A 12,702-nucleotide genomic window follows, 5' to 3' on the forward strand; every position below is an offset into this window, starting at 1 on the left:
ACAGATCTCAGTGATTTTCATAACATGAACACACCCATGTAGCCTCTGTCTGGTCAAGACCTGGAACATGGTCTCCGGCACCCCGTTGACCTCCCCTTTGTCCCTGCTCCTCTTCTCCTTTGGGTTTGGCTTGTCTCCCCTTGTTGACTGTTACTGGGCACTGATAGGAACGAGATTGATGTGCCTCTTGGTGTGCTGTGTGTGTGTGCTTGTTGGAGACACCCCTCAGGGTGCAGTTGCCAGGTTGTTGAGTGTGCACACATCCAGCGCTAGAGAACTGTCTCCCAGGCTGGTCGTGTCACTTTATGTGAGTGTTGGTTGCACCCTGGCAGGATTTCCTAATCGTAGCACAGCTGACTTTTTGGGCCAGATAACTCTCTTTGTGGGAAGTTGTTCTGTGTCTTGCAGGACATTTAGCAGCAGCTTTGGCTTCCACCCACTGGACACCAGCAGCGCCTCCCCCCACCACTCTACTGTGTCCACGTTGTGGAATTACAGGGCTGGCAGGGGGTTGTCTCACGTTCCCATTGGAGGCCTGCCTTGTTACGCACTCAGTGGCATCTTTTTTTTTCCTTAGTATTTATTTGGCTGCACCAGGTCTTGGTTGTGGCACGCGAATCCTTAGTGCGGCTGTGGGATCTAGTTCCCTGACCAGGGGTCGAACCTGGACCCCCTGCATTGGGAGTACAGAGTCTTAGCCACTGAACTGCCCCCAGCCCCTCCTAGTGGTATCTTTGATGAACTGATGCTCTTAGTCTTGAGGTGGTCCAGTTTCTTGTTCTTGTCTTGTGTGGTGGGTACTCTTGAGTTCTGTTAGGAACCCTTCCTGAGGTCATGAGGCACTGTGTTACAAGGTTGGTTTTGCCTTTTGCGTTTTGATCTTCAGTTTACCTGGAATGTTTTTCTTTGTTGTTACATTTGGGGTTGTTTTTTTTTCCACATGAATATCTAGTTTACCAAGCACTAGTCATTAAAAACTGCCCTCTTCCTGTTAGAAGGCTGTGGGACCTTTGTTTTAAATCTAGTGTCCATCATGTGTATGGGTCGGGTCTGGAGTTGGGTTTCTCCTTTCTTCAGCAGCACCGCATGGTCCTGACGATACACAGATTATAAATGGCGCTTTGTGGTAGGGGAGTCTTCCAACGTTGTCATGGATCCCTGCCCTTGTGTTTCCATATAAAACTTAGAATCACCTTCTCAATTTCCAGAAAAGTAATTTTACTAGAGTTTGATTGGGATGCTGTTGAATCTGTAGATCAAGGTAGACAGTTAACATCTTCTCACCCACGAACATGATTTGTCCCCGCACTTCTGTGATCTTGTTTCTTCCAAAATTTTGTAGTTCTTGATGGGAACAAGTCTTCTGTTTCTTTTATTGGAGTTACTCCTACATGTTTGGTACTTTTTTGGTGCTCTTGTAAAGAATAGTGCTTCTAAAATGAATCCTTTCCTGATTATTTGTGCCTCGTGTGGGAAATGACTCATCCTTTTGGTCTGATTTTGCACAGAAGTCAAGCTGAGAAGTCAGCCGAGTGGCCCAGTGTTGTCCTTGCCTTAGTCATCTCCCCCGACCCCCACCCTGACTTCAAGGTGAACTGTGGACTGGCAGTTCTCGCTGCTTGGACGAGATGAGAAGAGCAGGGTGGCCTGCTTCCTCTGGTGTAGGAAGCGCACAACCCAGGACCGAGCCAGCCCCACGAACTCACGGGCTTGGCTATCTGTCCCAGCTGCTGGCAGAGCTGTATTCTAATCTTAGGAGAATCAGTTAATCTCTCTGGGCCTCTTCTCAAACAAGGAGATTGCTCCTTGTCTGCCTGATGGTACAGGATGCATGAGGACTTGTAGGCTGCATGTGTGTGGGGAGGGCTCTCTGGTTAGGGCCGGGGCTCCCCTCTGCATTTCATCTCCCTCTCCCGGGGCTTAAGTCCCGTGGCCAGGTGAGTTTCTGATGCTTGCTGTGCAGTATCAACATGGAAAGGGGATGAGACCCTTTCACACAGAGCCGTTACTGGTAGATAGAGAGCCTTCAGTTTTCAGAGCCAGGATCAAGAGCAAGAATGTTTTATTTAAAGGTAGCTGCCCAGAGTTGACATTACTAAAGAGCGAATTCTCAGAGTCTTCAGTTCCTGGGAGATGAGGCCAGTTGTTTGCCTTCTGCACCCTTTAGCTCTCCTGCCCACTGCACTCCCAGACGGCCATGGTGGTCAGTCACATGGTAGGCCCCCACGTCTGGTCGTATGTGTGGGACACATTGATCCAATGGTAACAGAAAACGTGACTAACAATGGCTCAAACAGTGAGCTGTTTGTTTGTTTTTTTATTTTTATAAAATAGCAAGAAATTCCAACATCAGTGGTTGCTGGTTAGTTCCTCTGCTCAGTGCTGCTCTCGGAGGCCCCAGATTCTTTCAGGGTTTCCTACATCCTTAGCTTTTAGGGTTTTCATCTTGCTTGTGGCCTCACACTGGACACTGCTGAAGCCATTTCATCACCTTTGTGTCTCTGTTCAGGGCAGTAAGAAGAGGGGGGCGAGCGGAGCTGTCCCTTTCAGCAGGAAAAGCTCTTGCCTCCCCAGAACCTCCTAGACGTTCTGTGCACCAGGGCTCTGCAGCCCAGCTCCTCCTAGCTCCAGGGAGATCCTCAGTTGCTGTCAAAGATACAAGTGAGACGGGGACTGGGGGCAGGTTTGCCAGTGGTCACTGCCTGTTGCATCAGGACTTGCTGGGTGGAGGGAATGAAAAGGTCTGACGTTAGAGAAGAATCACTAAATACTCAATAAAGCAGGAAAAAGAAAGTTGTGTTCAGCCAGGAGCCCTTGGTAAGACCCCAAGCCAAATGGACTGCTTTGTTTGGTTCTTTTTTCCATGCTGGTTACTTTCTTATCCTGTGTCTTATCCAGCTTGTTGCCACTCTGGCTTCCTTTCCAGTTGGCATAATTCTGTCAACTAACCCCTATTCTTGCACTTATTAGTAAACACAAATGATTAGAAGAAGGCCTGTAGGTAAATGAGAATATTGAGCTAACTTTTAGTTCAGAACTTGTGGATATTTTACCTTGTAGCCACTCATTTAATGTCTATGCTTTTTTATCCACTGATTTTAGAAGATGCATGTGTTACTTAAACAGATTGGTCTCCTTGGAAGATGCATGTCACTTAATCCCAGTGCAATATAGATAGATAGATAGATCTCACACACTCTCTTAGCTTTGTATCATATAAACAGCCAGCTAGAATGAATAGAGTAACTGGAGTGCCTGAGGAGAGGGGGAAACATGGGGTATTTTAGACCCCTGACTTGAGAATTTGCTCATTGTATATAGGAAGTTTGTAGGCTTCATTTGCAGAATTCAGGGAACGTAGTCTGAGTGCCTTGCAATATTTTGTGGTTTGTTGGTAACTGCAAGGTCTGAGAAGAATCTAAGATTTTGCTCTATATTATCAGAGAGTGTTCTATTAACTAATGCTGGTATGAGAGCTTGGAATTACTTACTCTGAATAAGTTTTGGGTATTTTCTTCTGATTTATATACCTTTTCAAAATAAACTAAAGCAAATTTCAGTAAAGTATGGTCCTAGTTTATGGTTTTTACTGTAGAGTAAATTTTGTGCATGTTTCCAGTATTTTTCTTTTCAGATGTTTTTGTGTTCTGACGTGACACTGTTATCAAAAGATGTGGAGTGGGCTGTATGACGGGTAGACTGTGAGGCCCTTCTAAAGGCAGACAGGGTCGGTTCTGGTCCTTAGGAGTGCTGGTCTTATTTACTTGCCTGCTGGTCCATAGCATCAAAAAATCTTTCCTGTATTCCTCCCCCGCTACCCGATGCCTTTAAACCTTTGAGAAGTAAAACACAGGAGGAAAGGATCTGTGAAACTGGAAATCAGTGAAATCTAAGTAGTTGAAAGTGGGACTTTCGGAAATTGTGTAAGTATGAAAAGTTTTAGAGAGACAAGTATTAGGAGTGCCCATATGACAGTATCTCCACCCATCTCCCAACTCTTCCCTGGCTCTGAGAGTGCTGCTCTTCTTCATTTGCCTAGGGCACTTTCTGGTCACAAAATGTTTTTGGTGTTTCCCTTGGAAAAATGAACCTGTTCCTCTGCTTGCTTTCTTATTTGCCCAAGTGATATTCAAGAATGAAAGTGCCAGGGCCAGAGTTCCCCTGGTGCTTGGCACAGAAATTCCCCTCCACCTAGAGCGGAGTGAGAAGGGCCCCATCTGTGACCCCACTTGCTCAGGAGTCTGAGCAGAATTAAGGAGCAGCCCTGGATTGATGGAGTGGTTTGTCCTGTTGTGTCTTTCTTTTGATTAGGCAAGCTCAGTGAAAGATTAGGTCCACTGAATCAAAGCAAGAATGTGGAAAAGATAATTTGTGAGAAAATGAAGAAGTTACAGTTGCTCAAAATAAGGTTGTGGAAAAATAGCTTTTCCCTCCCCTTAAAGAAGTCTGAAGGGTGGGCTTCTGCCTTTACTCTGCCTGCTCTGCTCCCCAGCCCCACTCTGTGTGGTGGGGGCCCAGGCGCGGTGTCGGCGTCAGATTCAGATTGTGCCTTCTGTTGCCCAGGTGGGCACCTGTTAACGAGCTATTGGATTAGGATTGTGTGTGCAGGAACCTTCTTGCCACCATCCCTTCTTTGTTTGTTCCTTGTTTGTTGCCCTCAGCAAGTTAAAACATCTATTAATAGTTAGCTGCTCTCAAAGGATGCAACAGGGGCCTTGTATTTGGGGCCTGGTCATATAGACCAGGAACTTCTTTCCTCTTGGCTTTTTGTTTTTTTTTTTTTTTTTATTATTTTTTTTATTTTTTTTATTTTTTTTTTACTTTCATTATTTCTTCTTTCCACCTTTTTTTTTTTTTTAAACTTTACATAATTGTATTAGTTTTGCCAAATATCAAAATGAATCTGCCACAGGTATACATGTGTTCCCCATCCTGAACTCCTCCTCCTCCTCCTCCCCATACCATCCCTCTGGGTCGTCCCAGTGCACTAGCCCCAAGCATCCAGTATCGTGTCGAACCTGGACTGGCAACTCGTTTTACATGATGATATTTTACATGTTTCAATGTCATTCTCCCAAATCTTCCCTCCCTCTCCCTCTCCCACAGAGTCCATAAGACTGTTCTATACATTAGTGTCTCTTTTGCTGTCTCGCATAATCGGGTTATTGTTACCATCTTTCTAAATTCCATATATATGTGTTAGTATACTGTATTTATGTTTTTCCTTCTGGCTTACTTCACTCTGTATAATAGGCTCCAGTTTCATCCACCTCATTAGAACTGATTCAAATGTATTCTTTTTAATGGCTGAGTAATACTCCATTGTGTATATGTACCACAGCTTTCTTATCCATTCATCTGCTGATGGACATCTAGGTTGCTTCCATGTCCTGGCTATTATAAACAGTGCTGCGATGAACATTGGGGTACACGTGTCTCTTTCCCTTCTGGTTTCCTCAGTGTGTATGCCCAGCAGTGGGATTGCTGGATCATAAGGCAGTTCTATTTCCAGGTTTTTAAGGAATCTCCACACTGTTCTCCATAGTGGCTGTACTAGTTTGCATTCCCACCAACAGTGTAAGAGGGTTCCCTTTTCTCCATACCCTCTCCAGCAAAAAATGGGCCAAAGAACTAAATAGACATTTCTCCAAAGAAGACATACAGATGGCTAACAAACACATGAAAAGATGCTCAACATCACTCATTATCAGAGAAACGCAAATCAAAACCACTATGAGGTACCATTTCACACCAGTCAGAATGGCTGCGATCCAAAAGTCTTTTTGTTTCTTTTAACTTTCATAGTTTTCTTTTCTTTTCATACCTTTATAAAAGTCTTTCATTTTTAAAATGAGAATCTTGTTTCTCTCAGATTCAGAATATTAAACAGACGAATAGTGCTCTAAAAGAAAAACTTGATGGTGGAATAGAACCATACCGACTTCCAGAGGTAAGATTATGTAAATATCATCTTTGAAGTCACACCTGAGTTTATGTGTTTAAGAATTTACTGTGTCTCCAGTACACATCTTCTAGAAGGAAAGGTATAGACATCATTCATTATAACCCTAGCTGATGTTAACATTCTGATATAAGATTGATTAATCCTCATAAGGACATGCCCGCGCCTAAATGTAGTATGCTAACAGCACTCATTTGGATGTCCAGGTCATTCAGAAATGCAATGCCCGCTGGACCACGGAAGAGCAGCTGCTCGCTGTACAAGGTAGGAAGCTTGTACTTATAAACAAGAAGCTTGTACTTATAAACGTAGAAGCTCTGCTTATAAATAGAGAGCTTAGGCAGAGCAGTTGCCTCAGGAGGCAGTTGTGCTCCAGCCTGCTCCCAGGACATCGCTTGCCTTTAACAGACTCCTGTGAGCTGACATCCTTCTAGTGAACATCATATTAGCTGAATTTCTGCGTTCCCTTTGGGCTTTGCTTTTTTCCTTTCCCGTGTCTCACAAGATGTAAACATTAATCTGGAAGTCTCGGTGTCTAAATTTCATTTTAGCAGCTGCTTGTTGGGTTCTGAATAGTCAGAAAGGACCGATTGAGGGTTAGGGCTGTAAGGTTGGATGTAAGGTTGTTCTAGTCCTGGGACCCTGGAAAGGCCCGTGTGGAATGTCCACAGCACAGGATAGCTGCTGGGTGACCTCAGTTGTACCACATGGTGTGTGGTGAGAAGGTGCAGACCCTACACGACAGATAGCGCAGACTGTGACCGGTCTTGCACGCGGACCATGTGACTGGTCTCGCACGTGGACTGCCGTGCTACTCTTCCCATTGGTTTCTACACTAAGATAGTGTCTGCTATTAGGAGCCCCCGTGCTGCCTTATCTAGATCAGGGGTGAGTCTCAAGTGTGTGTGTGTGTGTTTTATTATTTTTCTCTTGTGTTGAAAAAGACGCTTTCTTCCATCCTTAGCCATCAGGAAATACGGCCGAGATTTCCAGGCCATCTCAGATGTGATTGGGAACAAATCAGTGGTGCAAGTGAAAAACTTTTTTGTAAATTATCGACGCCGCTTCAACATAGATGAAGTTTTACAAGAATGGGAGGCAGAGCATGGGAAAGAAGAGAATGGTCCCAGCAACCAGAAACCTGTCAAGTCCCCAGACAGCTCCATCAAGATGCCTGAGGAGGACGACGAGGTAAGTCTGAAGCCAGCTGGTCTCTGCTGGATTCATGCTCAACCCCCAGTTACTTTCTTCACTGATGACCTTTTCCAGCTGTAGAAATAGATTTAGGCTTCGGCTGTGTCAGTAATGACTCTTACCTGTAAATGCTGTAGTATGTGTTGGCTTTAGTCACTTCTTGGTCACTGTGTACGTTATTCATGTTTTAATTCCTGGACAGATTCTTAAGTCCACCCTACTTTCTCTAGCCACAGAATATTTCACATTACCAGTATTTCCTTAAATACAGTAACCACTTGGCCCTGAAACGATAAGTCAGAAGTGCCCTGAGGATCGGTAGAGTCCAGTCATGTGAACTGTATGTTGTCCCCTGTGAGGTGTGTGAGCTCACAGGGGCGTCTGCAGGCTCCTGGTGAGTCTCTGCTGCCACACCTCCAGCCTGGCTGCTGTTGGGGGGCCAGCGGCTGAAGGACTGATGGGGACAAACCTAGGTCCTGGGTTGCCTGGCATTTCCAGACTGGAACTGATGTTCCTGTGACCTCCTGGGTGGTGGCACTGAGTCCACTGGCCCAGTTGGCAGAGATTGAGGGGAGGTTCCTGAGGCTGCAGGGTCCGTCTGCTGCCTGCGTGCTTCCTGCGGCAGGGGGCTGCCCCCTGCACGCCCACCCTTCCCCATAGACAGTGCGGAGGGCCAGGGGGTGGGAGTGCATGCCATCCACTTTATTTTTGCGTTTGTTCACTGACATGGTGGGCTTCCCTGATAGCTCAGTTGGTAAAGAATCCGCCTGCAATGCAGGAGACCTGGGTTCGATTCCTGGGTCAGGAAGTTTCCCTGGAGAAGGGATAGGCTACTCACTCCAGTATTCTTGGGCTTCCCTTGTGGCTCAGCTGGTAAAGAATCCGCCCGCAATGCGGGAGACCTGGGTTCGATTCCTGGGTTGGGAAGATCCCCAGAGAAGGGAGAGGCTACCCACTCCAGTATTCTGGCCTGGAGAATTCTAATGTGAAGATTAATTTACTCATTACTTTATCATCAAAATCTTCCCCAAATGAGGCAGGAAAGACTTGGAAGTCACTTCTTCTGTGCTGTCCTGTGACTCTTCGCTCCCAGAGCCTGGCTGCAGGACTTGGAGGCCCCAGCCTGTGCGTGCATGGGCCTTGTGAGGAGGGCGCCCTGAGAGCACGGCACTGCTAGCCACCCCCACCCTCTGCGTCCATATGCCAGTTTGAGAAAGGGCCCTGAGGCATCTACACCTGTCAGAAGAGGTCGTTTTAGAAGCATACTAATTTTATCAGACTGTTTAGATTTTGCTACCAGCAAATATTTGCAGTCGTCTTCACAGTCTCTAGTACTGGCAGTGCAAGTGGTTCCTTGACTCACACCCACCCAGCCCTGCCTGCCCACCAACAGGACAGCACAGAAGCAAAAGAGGTGTTTTTATCTTGGGGCAGTGACTTTATCTGACAGCTAGTTGGCCCTTTAACAACAGATTACCTTCCCTGAAGTCCTGGACTCAGTTCAGGAAGCATTGAGAACATGAGGATTACTGGGGAAGGGCCATTAGAACTTGGAGAATGAACGCTTTCTTCCAGGTCTGTTTTCTGACTTAAGGCTCATGAAGCAGAAATGAGAGGAAACTCAGATCTCTTTTCGCTGCAGGTTTCATCCCAGCCGGCTCCAGCGGAGTTAGCGTGAAAAGTGTGACCACAGGTTGAGGACCCAGAGTCGTCATTTTCTTAGGCCTGATCCGTTGATTAATGAGCTTAATCTGTCAGCTCATGTTTCCTCCTGTCTTGCTAGCCCAGAAAGTCTGTCCTTCCTTTTCTTTAGTCCCTTTTTTCTTATGCTTCTTAAGGCGCCAGGCCTCCTGCTTTGCCACCCTGGTTTTCCAGTCTCTGTGTGTTAGCCCGCAGAAGGAAATTAATCTGTAAGGACCAGCTGCTTCTCTGTGTCCACCAAGGGCCTAAGGGAACTAGCTAATCGTCTGTCTGATCAGTGCTTAGAACTTAGTGTGCTTGTAATTTCTCCATTCCTGTGGAGTCCAGCAGCTCAGAAAGATGTCTGCTGGTATCCAGCCTGCCCACAGGTTTTACCTGTTTATGCAGTGCAGACAGATTTGAGAAGTTCGTGGTCATCTATCAGCTGTGGGCTTTCTTCCTTTGGAGCTGAGGAGGGAGAGTAGCCCACGAGGGTTGAGTGTGTGAGACTCAGGGTTCTCTGGGGAGGGGTGGGCACAGATGGAGTCCGGGGAGGTGTCAAGAAAGGCGTGGAATGACGCTGAAGGTGACTGGTTTAGAGGTAAACATTCTAAAGTGTAAAGCGATTAAGTGTATTACTATTAAGGAGAAATTGATTTCACTAATAACAGTTCTCATAAATTGGGATTTCACCTGAAGGCACAGCTGTTTTCAGATTTTGGACTCTAAGTTTGGCTGTTTCCTTAGAAATAAGACACCACGGGGGAGCAGCAAGCTCTGAGACCCTCGATGATCTTGAGGCCTAGGTCCAGCAGTCAGTCTTTAAAAATGAGAGTGGAGAACTAGAAAGGCCTGTGAAGTTTATACAGAGAAGGCAGTGGCACCCCACTCCAGTACTTTTGCCTGGAAAATCCCATGGACGGAGGAGCCTGGTGGTCTACAGTCCATGGGGTCGCGAAGAGTCAGACACAACTGAGCGACTTCACTTTCAACTTTTCACTTTCATGCATTGGAGAAGGAAATGGCAACCCACTCCAGTGTTCTTACCTGGAGAATCCCAGGGACAGCGGAGCCTGGTGGGCTGCCATCTGTGGGGTCACACAGAGTCGGACACAACTGACGTGACTTAGCAGCAGCAGAAGCAGCAGTGAAGTTTATAAGAAGATCCTACAATCTTTATGTTGTAGCTGTCTGCTAAACAGGGTGGGTGCTGGGACTCCCAGCAGTGCACCTGAAGGCTCTGTGCGGGAGTCCGCCTTAACCCTGTGAGGTAGACTGCAGTGTTGGGGTACCTTCTGCTGATCAGGACCCTGATAACTCGCCCTGGACACACAGCTGGAAGGGCAAAGTGGGGCCTGGAGGTCCAGGCATGTAGCCGTGGAGGCCTACTCACCTGCCCACGCGGCCTGGCACAGCCTCCGCCTCTGCGCCCTGGCCTGGGAGCCATGGGGCCGGAGAAGGTAGGGGGGCTGCCCCAGACCAGAGTCAGCAGTGCGTTCTGGTGACCTGTCTATGTTTCTCTGTTTCCTCCTCGCTCAGGCTGCTTCTGTTCTTGATGTCAGATACGCATCTGCCTCCTGAGACGCTCTGGTGGCTTGAGCGCTTGGTGTGGACGCCTGCATTTTCCAGGATTCAGGTACCTCCAGACTTCACCCAGCCATCCGCATCACAGCTCTGTGGACAAGCAGCTATTACCAAAAAGGCACACACTCGCAGTCCTGGGCTACACCTGCCTTAATTCTCCGCTCGTTCCTCGTGCGGGGCCGCTTCCCCGAGAGCTCTCTGTGTCTCTCACTCCGCCTCAGTGCGGGGATCCCGTGGCCTGCACGCTCCTGCGTCGCCGGGGCCCGCCGCCCCCATGGAGCCCCGGCCCACCTACGGCAGCTCTTCCCCGTTGGCGGCTTCGGAGCAAGGAGTCACTCGGAGGTGCGACTCTGTTCCTGCATGGCCTGCAGTCCCTACTTTGTGCATAATGTGATTTTCAGAGTAACTGTGACCCGTTGGCCTTCTGGGAAGTTTCCTTTGTTCTTTTCTGAGGCATCCACCTAAGTGATACCATGCTTCTTCGGAAATCACCGTATATTGGCAGACTGCGTCATAACCTTTATCGTGCCAAACAGCTTGATACAACTCCCCTTCCCCTCAGTGTAGGTATAATTATGGTTTATAAATTCACTTGGCTTAAATCTCTCCCCTCTCCCTGCCCGCGTGGTAGAAAGCTCATTCTCTGCACTGTCCTTGGAGGATCGTGGACCCCAGCACTCGCTGCCTTCAGCGTCGTCACCCCAGGACGGGCACCGCCCCGTCTTCTCCTTCCCCTGCCCGCCCCCAGCTCCAAGAGTGTCCATACACTGTACCTGGTGCTTGTACATTGGGAATTGGTGCCTTCTCCTTTTGGCAACCATGTTTTCAACCCTCTTTTCTGTTTCAGTGTCTTATTTCTTCTTTAAAGTTGATTGCTTGCCAAAGATGACATCACTGAGATGAGACGGGGAGGCCTTGCTGCAGGTGCTTGACAGAGTGCAGATGCTTGGTGTCACGTGGGGCGGCAGTAAGGGGCGCGAGGCTGGCCGGCGATGGTGTTCTCAAGGCTCTGTGCTCTTTGGGCGCTGTCCTCTTGTCCCTCTCTCCATGCGGCCTCTTGTCTGTCATGTGCGCGCCGTGCAAGCACCCCCTCCTCGATGTTACAGAACAGGCAGGGACGTGTTGGGTCACTGGTTCTAGTGGGTCCAGGTGGGAAGAAACCATCTGCAAAGGGCATGTGATGCCTTCTGGTTGGGCTGGGAACAAGTACAGATATTTAACAAATGTTCTAAAACTTCCAGAATCACTTTTACTCTCTTGCCAGGCCATGGGCCTGTGGAGCGGCTGAGGGTAGACTGCGCTGCGCCTCCTGGTGTGCCCCGTTCCCTGGCCTGTGGTCGGTTCAGTCTGCACTAAATATGTGGAAGGAGCTTTTCTGTTGTTGGTTTTTGCATCAATGAAGTATTTTTCGTGCTTTCAATACCAAAAAGAAAAAAATTCCAGATGCTTTAAGGCATAAACAGAATTCTTAAGAATTTGAAATATGCAATTAAAATTTGTTGTTTTGACTCCCACGCACCTTGCTTTTTTTTTTTTTTTTTTTTTTTTTTAAGTCAGCTGATTTTCTCTTTAGGAAGAGGGTCAGCAAGACACCTAGAATGTTTGGAATTGTACTTCTTTTTTTGAAATCTGGAGAAAGGTTATCAGAAAGGGAGTGAGACAGGACTTTCCTGGCGCCCATCACCTACCCGTCCCTGCACGCAGTGTCTGTCGGTCACGTGAGGGCTGGTGAGGAAGAGCCTCCGAGCAGCCCGGCGCCCCCGCCGCTCGTGCCAGGCGGGCAGCACAGTAACAGTGGGCACTGTGCAGGGTCCGTTCTGTTTTTCTCGTGAGCCTGCCGCCTAATTGGAACATGGCAGGAAAACACGGGCAAGAGGTGGCAGGAGTCTTGCACGTTGCTAAAAGGGGACAGGCGGCCTGGAGGCTCCTGCTGCACCTGGCCTCTTCTCCAGACCTCCTTGCTCGTTAGAGAAGCAGCGGGCACCTCGCTGCAGCGGTCTGTCTGCCAGTCGTGCTTCCTCTCTTCACCCCCAGGCTCTGTCCCTCAAGAGTCGATCCCGCTTGGCAGTGCTTCAGGGCTGGCGCTGGTCTGTGCTGCACGGCGGGCACACCGGCAGTGCCAGGCCCGTCTGTGCTCAGACGTCCCCTGATCTGGCTCCTGGCAACAGGTGGTCTCCAGTCCCAAGAGTCACGGTGCCGGTGTACTTGCCATCATGGCCACTGGCTTTTGGCTATCTCGCCAAGGGAAAGGGGTGTGTTGTTTTCATTTGCTAGAAGGAAAA

At 48.2% G+C, this 12,702-nt stretch overlaps 1 protein-coding gene across 1 annotated transcript in view; it reads left to right on the top strand.

Moving 5' to 3' along the window:
- The window catches only part of RCOR1 (REST corepressor 1), a 117,566-nt gene extending 105,638 nt beyond the window's left edge, over positions 1-11,928 (top strand). The window contains exons 9-12 of the mRNA XM_070358021.1: positions 5,873-5,950; positions 6,169-6,226; positions 6,927-7,153; positions 10,376-11,928. Coding sequence (XP_070214122.1) covers positions 5,873-5,950; positions 6,169-6,226; positions 6,927-7,153; positions 10,376-10,417 — 405 coding nt within the window. The 3' untranslated portion in view covers positions 10,418-11,928. The remainder of the gene's footprint in view (positions 1-5,872; positions 5,951-6,168; positions 6,227-6,926; positions 7,154-10,375) is intronic.
- The last annotated feature ends 774 nt before the right edge of the window (positions 11,929-12,702 follow it).

This window comes from Bos mutus, chromosome 21 (assembly GCF_027580195.1).
Source record: "Bos mutus isolate GX-2022 chromosome 21, NWIPB_WYAK_1.1, whole genome shotgun sequence".
Taxonomy (NCBI): Eukaryota; Metazoa; Chordata; class Mammalia; order Artiodactyla; family Bovidae; genus Bos; species Bos mutus.